The 13,952-nt window shown below is 41.6% G+C and overlaps 1 protein-coding gene across 8 annotated transcripts in view; it reads left to right on the top strand.

Annotated features, from left to right (window-relative positions):
* The window catches only part of pikfyve (phosphoinositide kinase, FYVE finger containing), a 49,547-nt gene that overhangs the window by 20,158 nt on the left and 15,437 nt on the right, over nt 1-13,952 (top strand). For 5 of the 8 annotated variants that reach the window (XM_061691187.1, XM_061691190.1, XM_061691188.1 and 2 more), the window contains 18 exons: nt 242-268; nt 426-515; nt 1,352-1,505; nt 1,590-1,747; nt 2,461-2,572; nt 2,641-2,788; nt 2,883-3,047; nt 5,440-5,502; nt 5,599-5,728; nt 5,851-6,031; nt 6,115-6,189; nt 7,563-7,670; nt 7,738-7,878; nt 10,547-10,673; nt 10,759-11,594; nt 11,861-12,265; nt 12,355-12,455; nt 12,541-12,612. In XM_061691187.1, coding sequence (XP_061547171.1) covers nt 242-268; nt 426-515; nt 1,352-1,505; nt 1,590-1,747; nt 2,461-2,572; nt 2,641-2,788; nt 2,883-3,047; nt 5,440-5,502; nt 5,599-5,728; nt 5,851-6,031; nt 6,115-6,189; nt 7,563-7,670; nt 7,738-7,878; nt 10,547-10,673; nt 10,759-11,594; nt 11,861-12,265; nt 12,355-12,455; nt 12,541-12,612 — 3,093 coding nt within the window. Of the gene's footprint in view, nt 1-241; nt 269-425; nt 516-967; nt 1,070-1,351; nt 1,506-1,589; nt 1,748-2,460; nt 2,573-2,640; nt 2,789-2,882; nt 3,048-5,439; nt 5,503-5,598; nt 5,729-5,850; nt 6,032-6,114; nt 6,190-7,562; nt 7,671-7,737; nt 7,879-10,546; nt 10,674-10,758; nt 11,595-11,860; nt 12,266-12,354; nt 12,456-12,540; nt 12,613-13,952 lie in introns of those variants that run through there. The other 3 variants (XM_061691192.1, XM_061691191.1, XM_061691195.1) reach the window with 3 other exon arrangements.

The following is a 13,952-nucleotide window of genomic DNA, read 5'->3' on the forward strand; positions in this document are numbered from 1 at the left end:
GCTCAGAAAATGGATGGAGTGATGGATGTTGATTTCCACTGTTAAAGAATTCAATAGCCATGCACATCACAAGGAAGACCTTGTCCTTGTCCAGCAATGCATTAATTTTCCATCGCCACGCTTGTTGTGCTTTGCTAGAGTTTAAGTCGGTGTACTTGCGGCTGCTTTTTTTCCCTCTTCTGTCAACTTTCCTCAAAGAAACTGTTTCTCTATCCCTATCTTTCTCTCTCTCCTGGCCTAGAAAAACTCCCATTGGGATGAGAAAAACGTGAGTGTCGCTCTTTGTTTTCTTCATTTCATTTCAGCCCAGTTCTCTCTGTAAAGGAGAAGATTTTTTTGCATGCTCATGCTAAATGGCCATTAGCAATGGGGGGAAGAATACTGCAGACAAAATAAAATGATGATAAATTGTGTGTGTTTCCTAGCATGATTCATCAAGAACCACAGAAGAGTGTCCTCCCTTCCAGACTTACCACACTGCAAGAAGATGTGGGTAAATCTCCCACAAGGAAGAGGTGGGTCAATGGCCAGCCTCTAATAGGACAATCTTCTTTAAAAAATCTTTTGGGGGGGGGAACAAACAATAAGACCGTCAGACTATCAGCACATTTGACTGTTGATATGATGTTCTATTTCTGAAATGCTGTTAGATTTACGACAGATGTAACGAGAAACACACCTTCCAAAAGTTCAACTCACAACAAGTCTAATATTCTCCCAAGTCTTGGGAATCATTCAAATGTTTTATGTACCCCACCCCCCAAACGTAAGACGAGTTTTTTGGTCAGCAGTGTTTTTTTGCCTTGGAACTCTGCCATGGATGTTATTTTTGCCCAATCTCTTCCTTATTGTTGAGGGAGGCCAGCTATTCTTTAAAAGTTGTCATGAGTACCTTTGTGGCCTCCTGGATGAGTCATTGCTGTTATCTTGGGCTATTCTTTGTAGGCCAGCCATTCCTGGGAAGGTTCACTACTTTTCCATGTTTTCTCCATTTGAGGACAATGGCTGTCACCATGGTTTGCTGGAATACTAAAGCTTTAGAAATAGCCTCGTCACCCTTTCCAGACAGGTAGATGTCAATTACTTTATTTCTCGTCTGTTCTTGAATTTTTGGGGGATTGAGGCATTTCGTTGCAGTTTTTTGAGATTTTTTTTTTTAGCTGACCTTATTTTGTCAAGCTGGCTCAATTTAAGTGATTTCTTGATTGGCCAGGTCTGTAGGTAATCAGACTTGAGTGTGATTAGTGAAAATGAACCACAAAATGTGATTAGCCACAGTTAATTCATGATTCAAAAATAGGTCAGTTTCCTCATTTGGTGTGATGTGGTCTTATTGATGGTCCTCTAACAGGTCTGCCAGTGTCTCTAACCTGTCTCTGGACCGCTCTGGATCCATGGTGCCATCATATGACAATTCGGTCAGCCCACCCATCACGCGAGCCTTGTCGGGTGCCAAGAGCATCACCAAGCTGGACCACAGCGAGGAGGAGAGAAAAAGCCTTCTGGTGGCTACCTTCGTCTGACTGTTGCATTGTTTGCTCACTGGGTGCAGACGTCGCTGATACCCTCTCGGCTTGCCTGTCTTACAGGACTCATCACAACTCAAGGACTTGTGGAAGAAAATTTGCCACAACAACACTGGGATGGAGTTTCAGGACCACAGGTACTGGCTGAGGACCTACCCTAACTGTATTGTGGGGAAGGAGCTGGTAAACTGGCTGCTGAGGAACGGCACTATCTCCAACAGGTACCAAGTCAACCAAAATGTCAAGTTATGCAACTTCTATAAGGCTGCATTTGTTTGTCATCTACCTCCTTTGTTCAAATATATATATATCGTTGTTCAAATGTTGTTGTTGTTCAAATATGGTTGGAGTGTTGTTCAAATATATATATCCTTTGTTCAAATATATATATATATATATATATATATATATATATATATATACACACACACACACACACAGCTTTTTTTGGAATGTGTTGCAGCCATAAAATTCAAAGTTAGTGATTATTTGCTAAACACAATGAAGTTTATCAGTTTGAACATTAAATATCTTGTCTTTGTAGTGTATTCAAATAAATATAGGTCAAACATGATTTGCAAATCATTGTATTCTGTTTTTATTTGTTTAACACTATGTCCCAACTTCATTGGAATTGGGGTTGTATAGAATATGTATTGGGGGGGGGGGGGGGGGGTCTGCAAATAGGTGAAACTCTGGGTGCCGAACCGCGACTTTGCGGCGATCCACTGCATCCCTGTATATTCTGGAGAGCGGGTTTGATATGTGAGAATCAGCTGTTATGATCAACCTGTATTTAAATTACGGCTGCTGATATTATCTTTCAAATTGATATTCTGGAGGCTCTTCTTCCTCTGTGTCATCATATGGCATTTTCCCTTTTCTGAAGAAGTTTGCAAAGACATTTCTATTTTCTTTGATTTTTGTTCTTCAGGGTGCAGGCAATAGCAATCGGCCAGGCCTTGGTTGACGGCCGCTGGTTGGACTGTGTCACGCACAACGACCAGCTGTTCAGAGACGAGTACGCCCTTTACCGCCCCCTGCAAGTGAGTAAAACCACTTGGCGGTTTCTTCAGCTGGCATATCATACTGATGGTGCCTTTCTGGTCCACAGAACACAGAGTTCTCAGAAACACCTTCTCCAGACAGCGACAGCGTCAACTCTGTGGAAGGGCATTCCGAGCCTTCCTGGTTTAAGGACATTAAGTTTGACGACAGTGATACGGAGCAGCTGGCAGACGAGTCGGACTACAACATATTGGGTTTGTGTCACTTGTTCTTTTGGGTTAACGTTAAGGTTAGGTAAATTGTTTTCTTGGTCCACTTTCAGCTCTGCGACCGTGTCTTTCTGTCCAGGCTCTGCCAGCCTCAGCAAGAGGACGTCTGTCAGCAGCTCCCAATCCGTGGTGGACAGTGACTCGGCCGCTTCTATCAGCCTCAACATGGAGCACAACAATGTCAACTTCCACATTAAGAAGCAGTCCAAGTATCCACATGTGCCTCCCACTGCTGAGCAGAAAGGCAAGTTCAAATTCCCATTCATGAGTTCTGGTCACCTTAACATACTGTAGTTTTTCGTATATAATGCGCACTCATGTTTAATACGCACCCCCAAAGTTGACCTCAAAATTCTGGAAAACCATTCTACCCATGTATAATGCATTTTTACAGTGCCTGATTTTGCTTCTACCCATAGGATCAAAACATGAAGTATTATCTGTATTTGGTTAGTTTTTTTCAAAAAATTATTCTGAAGTTAAGCACTTGATTTGAACATGTAATACTTTTTTTATTTAAGTGCTCTTATTTTGAAATTCACAGCCCTACTTTTATTTAGTAAATGAGAAAGCACACAGTTGTGCTCGTTTGATTACACAGGCACAATTTGTAAGATGGGTACAATTCTTTAAAGAAAACATGAAGGGCCAGGCAAAACACATTATATTTTGATGGGATTCAAATTAAACTGTCAAGCATTTCAGAAAAGCGTCATCATTAAGCAAAACATAACTATAAAGAAATTAATGATGGTTGTTCTTCAGTCGTATTGGGGGGAACAACAATATTTCACATTCTGCCAGGGTATGTAAACTTATGAGCACAACTGTACATACAGTGGGTACGGAAAGTATTCAGTATTTAAATTTTTCACTTTGTTATATTGCAGCTATTTGCTAAAATCATTTGTTCATTTTTTTCCTCAATGTACACACAGCACCCCATATTGACAGAATTTTTTTTTTATTGTTGATATTTTTGTGTTTTTATTAAAGAAAAACTGAAATATCACACAACCATAAGTATTCAGACCCTTTGCTGTGACACTCATATATTTAACTCTGGTGCTGTCCATTTCTTCTCATCGTCCTTGAGATGGTTTGACACCTTCATTGGAGTCCAGCAGTGTTAGATTATACTGATTGGACTTAATTACGAAAGCCACACACCTGTCTATATAAGACCTGACAGCTCAAAGTGCATTTCAGAGCAAATGAAAATCATGAGGTCAAAGGAACTGCCTGAAGAGAGACAAAATTGTGGCAAGGCACAGATCTGGCCATGATTACAAAACAAAATTCTGCTGCACTTAAGGTTCCTAAGAGCACAGTGGCCTCCATAATCCTGAAATGGAAGAAGTTTGGGACGACCGGAACCCTTCCTAGAGCTGACCGTCCGGCCAAACAGCAATTGGGGGAGAAGACTGAAGCCTCTCCTCTGTGCAAGACACATGAAAGCCCGCATGGAGTTTGCTATAAAACACCTGAAGGACTCCAAGATGGTGAGAAATAAGATTCTCTGGGCTGATAAGACCAAGATAGAACTTTTTGGCCTTAATTCTAAGCGAGATGTGTGGAGAAAACCAGGCACTGGACATCACCTGTCCAATACAGTCCCAACAGTGAAGCATGGTGGTGGCAGCATCATGTTGTGGTGGTGTTTTTCAGCTGCAGGGACAGGATGACTGGTTACAATCCAAGGAAAGATGAATGCGGCCAAATACAGGGATATCCTGGGCGAAAACCTTATCCAGAGTGCTCAGGACCTCAAACTGGACCGAAGGTTCACCTTCCAACAAGACAATGACCCTAAGCACACAGCTAAAATAACTGAGTGGCTTCAGAATAACTCTTGTGACTGTTCTTGAATGGCCCAGCCAGAGCCCTGACTTAAACCCAATTGAGCATCTCTGGAGAGACCTGAAAATAACTGTCCACCAACGTTCACTAGCCAACGTGACAGAACTGGAGAGGATCTGCAAGTAGGAATGGCAGAGGATCCCCAAATCCAGGTGTGAAAACTTGTATCATTCCAAAAAAGAGTCAAGGCTGTATTAGCTCAAAAGGGTGCTTCTACTAAATACTGAGCAAAGGGTCTGAATACTTATGGCTGTGCGATATTTCAGTTCTTCTTTTTTTAATACATCTGCAAAAATTTCAACAATTCCGTTTTTTCTGTCAATATGGGGTGCTGTGTGTACATCAATGAGGGAAAAAAATAACTTAAATGATTTTAGCAAATGGCTGCAATATAACAGAGTGAAAAAGGGGGTCTGAATACTTTCCCTACCCACTGTATATGCAGTCATAAGTACCCCTGGCATATTGGAATGAAGGTGTAGGCTCCACTTTTTTCATAACCTAGGTGGCGGTGGCATATTGGAATGAAAGTGTACAGCTTTTTCATAACCTCTAGATGGCGGCATACATTTATAAAATGTGTAAGTTTTTTTCCCATTTTTGCCCTATACCTATGTATAATGTGCACTCTTGACGTTTGACAATTTTTTTGGGGGAAATGATTGTGCATTATACACGGAAAATTACAGCACATTTACTAACAATTAAGCGTGACTGTTTGAGCCACCCCTGCATAAATGTTGTTCCTGTAACTTACGAGCTTCTCTGATTCTCAGCTGAATTTCTGATGTCAGAGGATGGAGGACAGAACATCGTGATCAGCGATGCCTTCATCAAAGGTAGAATCCTTCAACACTCATACTCATTTAATCAAGCCAAAAAACTAGCCAACTAACTAACCAACTATTTCCTGTGTGACTTGATGTTTCTTGTAGAGTCTCTTTTCAACCGGCGTGTAGAGGAGAAGGCTAAAGAGATGCTGTTCACGCCTCTGGGTTGGCACCACAGCTCGTTGGACCAGCTCCGAGAGGAGAATGGAGAGAAGAAGGCTATGGAGAGGCTGCTGTACGTGAATATGCATCAAAATCTACCCGGGCAATCAAATGAAAGCAAATACAAAATATATATAAAATATTTTGCCCAGTTGTAGCCATTTTAAAACAAAATTTGTAACCGCCCTTTGTCAGCTCTGCCAATCACAGCCACATGATGGCGCTGCTGCAGCAGCTTCTCTACAGCGAATCACTGTCGCTCTCCTGGCGGGACATAATCGTGCCAGTTGTCCGCCAGGTGGTCCAGACAGTGCGGCCTGATGTCCGTAACTGTGACGACGACATGGACATCAGACAGTTGGTCCACATTAAGAAGGTGGAGCATGCAAGCCGCATAAGGCCATTTAGCAAACTTGATTGTGCCTTTGGGTTTAACCTAATCTCCATGTTTGTGTTTAGATTCCTGGAGGCAGAAAGTTTGATTCAACTGTGGTAAATGGCTTTGTATGCACTAAGAACATCGCCCACAAAAAGGTAGGTCATGTTTGTTTTTATTTAAAATCTCATTTTGTTCTCCGCACATATAAGATAATACAGGGGGACCATGGTTCCACTCCTACGGAAGTAGCATAAACCCAAATTTGGAAGCTAGTTGCAACGGGCAGTCTGTCATTAACCCATGCTCACGCAGTTGTTAAGTTGTACAGTAAATATTTATACAAACTAGACTGTGCCATTTCTGGAGAAATTGCATATGAATGCTGAAAGAAATCATAAGAAACATGGAATGATATTGAAAGATGTTGATTGATATGAAATTACGTAGAATTAGCTGAACAGTTTGAAGTTGGAATGGTTTGAATTGGTCAAATATGCGAACACTGGAGGGGAATATGTAAAACAAAAAGAGAATTTGGGGATTTTAGAAAATTTTGTGAATTGTTTGAATTGGAATAGTAAATAAGATGGCTTGAAAGATGGTAACATTTTAAAGTTGGAAGGGTTTGAATCGGTGAGGAAATGTTGAAGGAGGAGGGAATAATTGTAGAATCTATCCAAAATGAACATTTTGTACATCCAAAATGAAATTTTTGGTTTGTGGGACTTTTTGGAACATGGAAAATAGAAATGTTGAAGAAGGAGGGAATCATGTAAACTGTCCTAGTACGGTACGGTTTTGTTGGTAAAAAATATGGAATGGTTTGGTGAAAGATGTGACATTTTGGGTGTATGGGAATTTCTGCAGTGTTGAAAATTGTTCCCAAGGTGAATTGAATGAGCTGAACATTTTGAGTTTTGAATAGGAATGATTTTAATGTGTCATTGGGAATGAATGGGGATTTTTTTTTTGGTGTAAAATATGGAATTGTGGGAAATGTGAATTATTGCCACGCGTGCCATGAATTTTTGTAACGTCGTATCAGATGTGAAATGGCGATGTAGAAGACTAATATGGGACTGAATTTAAAAAAAAAAAAAAAAAAAAAAAAAAAAAAAAAAAGTACAATGTGTGAATGCTTTCAGCATTTCCACAAAAACACTCCATTCTTAAATTAAAAAAACAGTGTGGTGGTGACTGAGCGTGCCTTCTTGTACTGCAAGCCTATGTATTCTTGCAGCGATTTGCAAACTTTTTCAAATCTGCACACAGTTTGTAACCTCAGGACTAACCGTAAACTGAGGAACCCCTGTACAATACAGCATATACACCTGTTCCCCGTCTCCTCACCACCTGTCACAATACATCCATCCATTTTCTATACTGCTTATCCTCTGGGTCACGGGTGAGCTGGAGCCGATGTAAAAAAAAAAAAAAAAAAAAAAAAAAAATCTCATTTTGGCACTATTCTTTTGTTTGTACGAATAGTCCCTACTGTCAACTCTTGACCTTTGCCACTTTTTTTTAGATGAATTCGTACATCAAGAACCCCAAAATTCTACTGCTGAAGTGTTCCATTGAGTATCTTTACAGAGAGGAAACCAAGTTTACTTGCATTGAGCCCATTGTTTTGCAGGTCAGTATTTTTTTTGCTGCTTTGCCCATCATTTCCCAGATCCACAAAAGATTGTTCTTGGTTTCAGGAGCGAGAGTTTTTGAAGAATTATGTTCAGCGCATCGTGGACGTCCGGCCGAACCTCGTCCTGGTGGAGAAGACAGTCTCTCGTATTGCTCAGGACATGCTGCTGGAGCATGGAATCACCCTGGTGATTAACGTCAAACAGGTCAGTTAGACATTAGTGAGATCGTAGTGTTAACCCCTCCTATTATCTTGGGGGTCAATTTGCATGTGCTCCCTGTGCCTGTGTAGGTTTTCTCCAGGTACTCCGGTTTCCTCCCACAGTCCAAAAACATCCACGTTAGGTTAATTGAAGACTCTAAATTGTCCGTAGGTGTGAATGGGAGTGCGAATGGTTGTTTGTCTATATGTGCCCTGCGATTGGCTGGCGCACAGTTCAGGGTGTACCACGCTTCTTGCCCGAAGTCAGCTGAGATAGGTGCCAGCAAACCCGCGAGCCTAGTGAAGATATGTTGTTCAGAAAATGGATAGAAATTCGCGGACACACTTGTTCTGGTGGATTTGGAATGATCTTGAAAGTACTCGAACATGCAATTTTATAATCTGTATAAAGCTTGAGAGCCATAACCATAACTGGGGTAGTCCAAGAACCTCCAATAGTTGACTCAATGCGACCGTTTCGAAAACCAATTTTGGTGCTGTTTGCGCTCTCCTTCTGCTTTCTTACAACTTAAAATGACTTTTCAGGGAAGGCTTTCAGTCAAGGAGGTGCTGTCGCATCTCTCACCATGAAGGTGATATAGAGGAGAATGTGTCTGAGATAGAGGAGGAACCTGATTTGGAGGCGTTCTCCTCTGATGAGAATGAGACCCTCAGTGTTGAGCTATAGAGGAGAATGTGTCTGAGATAGAGGAGGACCGTGATTTGGAGCCGTTCTCCTGATGAGAATGAGACCCTCAGTGTTGACCCTCCTGTTCTCTCCCAACCACCAGCTAACGCATTACTTTTCCAAAAATGAAGTTATCATGGGCAGTCGCCCCACTTGACAGAGAGGTGCGTATAGCGCTGCTAATGTCATCAAAATGGCTCCATGCCTGGCCAGATGCGCACTCTGCCAAGTACAAGACATAAAAATCAGCATTTGACCTCTTCAAAAAAACATCAGTCAATAAATTTATACTGGTGGATGACAAATATATATCGGAGGCACAGACATAGAGACAGTTGGAAAGACATGAATGTGACAGACTCGCAAGCCTACATTGAGTTGCATATTTTAAGACAGGACACAGCAACCCTTTGGGTTCACCACTAGTGATGGGATGATGATACCTCAAGGAGTGTATTGACACATTCCACAAACTGTGTCGGCACTGTATTGGCACTGTGTAGGTCACTCAATAGTGACCCCTGCAGTAGTTCTAAATTCACTGCAGGTAAACAAAATGAAAATAAGGTGGAAAAGCTTACATGCTGCAAACCCAACATCAGCCTGTGAAATATTTAATTGCTAGTCCTTTACTTAAAATATGATCTCATCATTGGATAATTTCATTTACTCAATTTGTTTTCTGAGTTGTTTGAAAAACCATAAAACCCTGTTTGTGTAAATGCTAAAATAAGTTGGTATGTAAAATATAGCAAATTTGTCTAATAAAATTCAGTTAAAATGTTTAACTTATGTTTGGAATTTTAACTTAAGTGTTCAATCATATGAAATAAAAGACGAAAAATTTATTAATTTATGCATTTTTATTGAGGAACAAAAGTTTTTGAGCTCTTTGCTCCAAGATGATTTCTCCTCTTACACACCAGTTCCCCTATCTTAGAAAAAACTCTTTCACAGGGTACAGATGAAGATGGTGAGCATACAAATTTAAGTGTGAGTTGATAAACTTCAGGAGCTCCCTGAATCCCTCATTTTCAACAAAGAAGAGTGGCTGACAGTCTCTGATCATGTTGACCACAGCCTCATCCACTGCTTGCTTGTTAGAAACTGAAAGCCAAAAGGAAATGTTTTGTTAAAGGCTTATTAAAGGACTGTAATTTTTACAAACAATATTCCTCACACAAAGCCTTTTGTGTGTAGTAAACTATTTTTGAAAATTCAAATTTTTTGTGAGAATTTCAACATACCTGCGTACTCACACGAGTATCTGCCAATTCTTCATTGCCATGCCGAGCTCTTTAATGCCTCAGCATTGATGAAGTACTCTTATTGATGTAAGATAGCTCTGTGGAGCAGAGCCGACACTTCACCTACAATAAAATAAAAAGTAAATTTATCTGAAAACAATTCAAACCTCTTACCAGAAAAGAGTACAAACATATTTAATTAAAAAACTGACAGTAGACAATGCCCAAAGGAGACAAAGATTGACCTTATTTGGCATTAAAAAATCGAAATTATTCCAGACTGGGGACAACTTCTTGGAACGATCCATAAGTCAGTGGAACAAGGTGAGGGCAAATCCAACGGCAACAAAAAAAACTCCATCCAACAAATCAAATCAAACTGTCGACACAGTTTGATTCCTTATAAACACAATTTGGCGTGGCACATCCAAACGGCGCACTTCCTGTATCGGTCACCTGATTTATTTCTTAAAGCGATACACGCACCTATACGGGGTTTCACTCTTGTGTGCTCGGCACAGTGCTGACGCACTAGTGTTGTTCGTCCCATCACTATTCACTACATGCTTCCTTGACACCAGTATCTACTTTTCTATTAGACAGGGATCAAAAACTGAAAAAGGGCAGTAGTGAAGAGCTGAGGATAGGTTCCACAGGAAAGAAATGCAAATAGGTGAATTTGTGAATAGCAAGCTGAGAAATAGGCAAGGGTTCACTGTACTTCTTTTTCAATTTAGCAAGTGTTGGACCGAGTGAGTCGAATGACCCAAGGTGACCTTGTCATGTCCATGGATCAACTTCTTACCAAGCCTCGACTGGGTACCTGTCACAAATTCTTCATGCAGCCCTTCACCCTGGCCAATGGTGAGCGTTCATTTTCCCTTTTTCAATCAAGGTAAAAGTCCCTCTTTTGGCCAGCATGAGACATATTGTTTGTGTGTGCTCACAGATGATGTCAAGACGCTGATGTTCTTCGAAGGCTGCGCTGCCCACCTGGGCTGCTCCATCAAGCTGCGTGGTGCCTCCGAGTATGAGCTGGCCCGCGTGAAGGAGATCATCATGATGATGGTGTGCGTGGCCTATCACTTGCAGCTGGAGATCTCCTTCCTCATGGATGAGTTTGCCATGCCGCCCAGCTTGTCTCAGAGCTCCTCCTTCCCCTGCCTGCTGGAACAGCTGTCCTCCAAGGGCGACGCAGATGCCGAACAGACAGATGAGCAAAACCACGACACAACTGTGAGAACTCCTGATGATAATTGTGCAATGCCTGGACAGCCAGTGGATGACAAATTTCCCCCTGGAATAGAAAGTCGGGACCATCCAAGGTTATCTGCTTCCTCTGTCCAAAGTGAGGAAGCTGGAATCGGAGAGACTAAGACTTCGTCACTGTTTTCCAGCTCTCCTGCTCCTCTTCTGTCAGTATCTCCGCCATTTCTCATGCAGGAAGATCAGCAAATGGCAACAAACACGTTCAGCAGGACCTCTGATGACGACACTTCGGAGCAAGGAAACCAGGAAAAGGAAGAGTTGGAAAGCACTGAGGATAAGGGATCAGAAACATCGACGCCCAGGTTGTTCCGAGACCCTCTGCAGGACGATACGGGCATGTTTGTGGCGGAGCAGGTGACGTCAACGGATGACCGCCTGAAGTCCATCTCTGCTGTCTTCAAGCAGGAGCTGAAGGACATCATCTTGTGTATCTCACCCTTCATTACGTTCCGAGAACCGTTCCTCCTCACGCCTGCTGGCATACACTGCCCCAGCAGGGATTACTTCCCTGAAAAGGTATCTAGATTTTGTCTACATCACAGCAATATATTTCATAAAAACACAACATTAACATTTTGCATGATTTAGCACCAGAAATGTCTATTTCAGTTGGTGGGTAAACTTAATTGTTCGAAAATTAGCCCTGGTCTCTTATCACATGCTACAGCCATTAAAATGGCAAAAAATAATAATAATTCTGGAACAGTAGACAACACAACAATCCTGTGACAGTGACAAAATGGTTCCCGTGGTCATGCTCACATGTGCCTTCCATACAATAGGTCTACCTGTCCCCCCTCCTCAGCAAGGACTTCAGAGAACTGGACGGGCGCCGGAAGCGGCAGCTCCTCAAAGACTCCTCGCTGGTCGGCAGTCAGACCAATGGTGTGGCTCCAATGAAGCCCGTCGACGTCCTTCCGTGCCACGGCCTCACCAGCACCCGTATCATTGACCAACTGAGCACCAACCAGAACCTCGCCAATATGCTGGCAGAGTACAGAGCAAAGGGAGGGCGGATTCGGCAGAAGGAAGCCAGTGACCCTTTCAACGCTGCCACTGCGGCCGGTCTGGTGACTGGCCACAACAGGACTGAGGAGGCACCATCGCCACCCATCAAGGGGCCAGTGAAGGCCGATAGCGAAGATGACAAACCGACCAAGCAGAGTGAGATGAACTTGGCCCCAAAGGTGAGGGTCAATGGTTCTGGGGTTCTTGTGGTTTTGTGTTATCTTACCTTTGAGGTTTGATGATTTTTGTTTTTCTGTTTTTTTGTCAGATGGACTGTCTAACGCCTGTCAATCATCAGCGACTATGCGTGCTCTTCAGCAGTTCCTCACCTCAGTCCAGTAATGCCCCAAACCCTTGCGTCAGCCCCTGGTAAAATCTTTTACTGGATCATTACTTCTATATACTAAAAGTTGTGTTTGATGAGTTTAGTAGTCATCAAATTTGTTGACAACAGGATTGTCACCATGGAGTTCTACGGAAAGAATGACCTCTCACTTGGTGTATTTCTGGAGAGATACTGTTTCAGGTAAAACGATTGTGTTTTAAAGTGCATTGTACTGTTGATACAGGTACATATCAAGAAATTAGAATATGGTAGAAAAGTCAATTTATTTCAGTATTCATACATTATATAGATTCATTCATTTTCACACTTGGGAAACTATTTTGCAGAGGGCAAATTCCTACCTCATTGCTACATTAAAAATCATTATTGGTTCTTGTAGGGATGGAACGGTTTTTAAAAAAACGTCAAAAGGTTAGGTTAGACTGTTTCGGTTCAGTCCGCATGTTTTCCCTTCGCTTCATAAAATGCGTGAGCGACTCTTCTTTTGTTTCTCATCTACCAATGAGGTAACAGTGTTATGCCACAGCTCTGTAGCAAGTTAGCCAAGATGGCGGCGTGGAGACTTCATCTGCATCATGCCCTCCAGCAATACAGCAGCTAGTCATAGTGCAGCGGCGGGAAAAACGTCTCTTGCCTTTTTGAAACGATAACCCGCCCTCCTCTTTTGCTGACTAGGAAGTACCAATACAGGACTTGTACTTTTAATGGATAATGATTTGCTGAAGCACTTCAGCAACACACACACAGATTTCGTCCTGCGTCTGAGACGCACAAAAATGAGCAGGGACGCATAAAACATGATCAATCGACTCACAACATTGCTGACCCGTGTGCGTCCGTGTATACACACACGCCAATACTGACGTTTGGCAGAAAAAAAGGTAACTGATTATTCTGACGATTTTATTTAAATGATTTATAATTGATAAAATAAGTTCTTTTAGATTTGCTAAACACAACAACTTTTTTACGTCACATTTCATCGACTCCCTTTTTAATTTTTATTTTATTTTTTTACATTTTTTAAAACTTTTGTAATGAAGTCATGCCTCCTACGAACCCAAATAATAAACCGATGCCTTTGACGGGCTTACATTTTAAATAGTGTATGTGGATACAACACAAATCATCAAGCACTAACTTACTCTACAAGTTACAACACACACAGTTCTTTGCTGTTAGCTTTTTAAAAGATTGAATATGAATTTCTCACAGTCATTTTAAACCAGGAAGCCTATATTAATATCAAACCCATGACTGTGAATTAATGTTATTTTCACATGGGTAGGTTACACTTTCACAAGAAAGCTTTAGAAAACACTTAAATTGCATATACAATTGTTTTTTTTTTAAATTTGAGTTGATTGACCTACATTTTTAAGTGTAGTTTAACTTGGTTGCTGTCTCACTGCTGGCATAAGACCCATTTTATACTTCAATGATTCTGACTTTGGTGCGGTGCCAAGCCTCGGAGCCGGAGTGCGCATGTCACAGACAGGCACTCCGTTGCTTCTAAACCT

This window comes from Phycodurus eques, chromosome 12 (assembly GCF_024500275.1).
Source record: "Phycodurus eques isolate BA_2022a chromosome 12, UOR_Pequ_1.1, whole genome shotgun sequence".
In the NCBI taxonomy this organism is placed as follows: domain Eukaryota; kingdom Metazoa; phylum Chordata; class Actinopteri; order Syngnathiformes; family Syngnathidae; genus Phycodurus; species Phycodurus eques.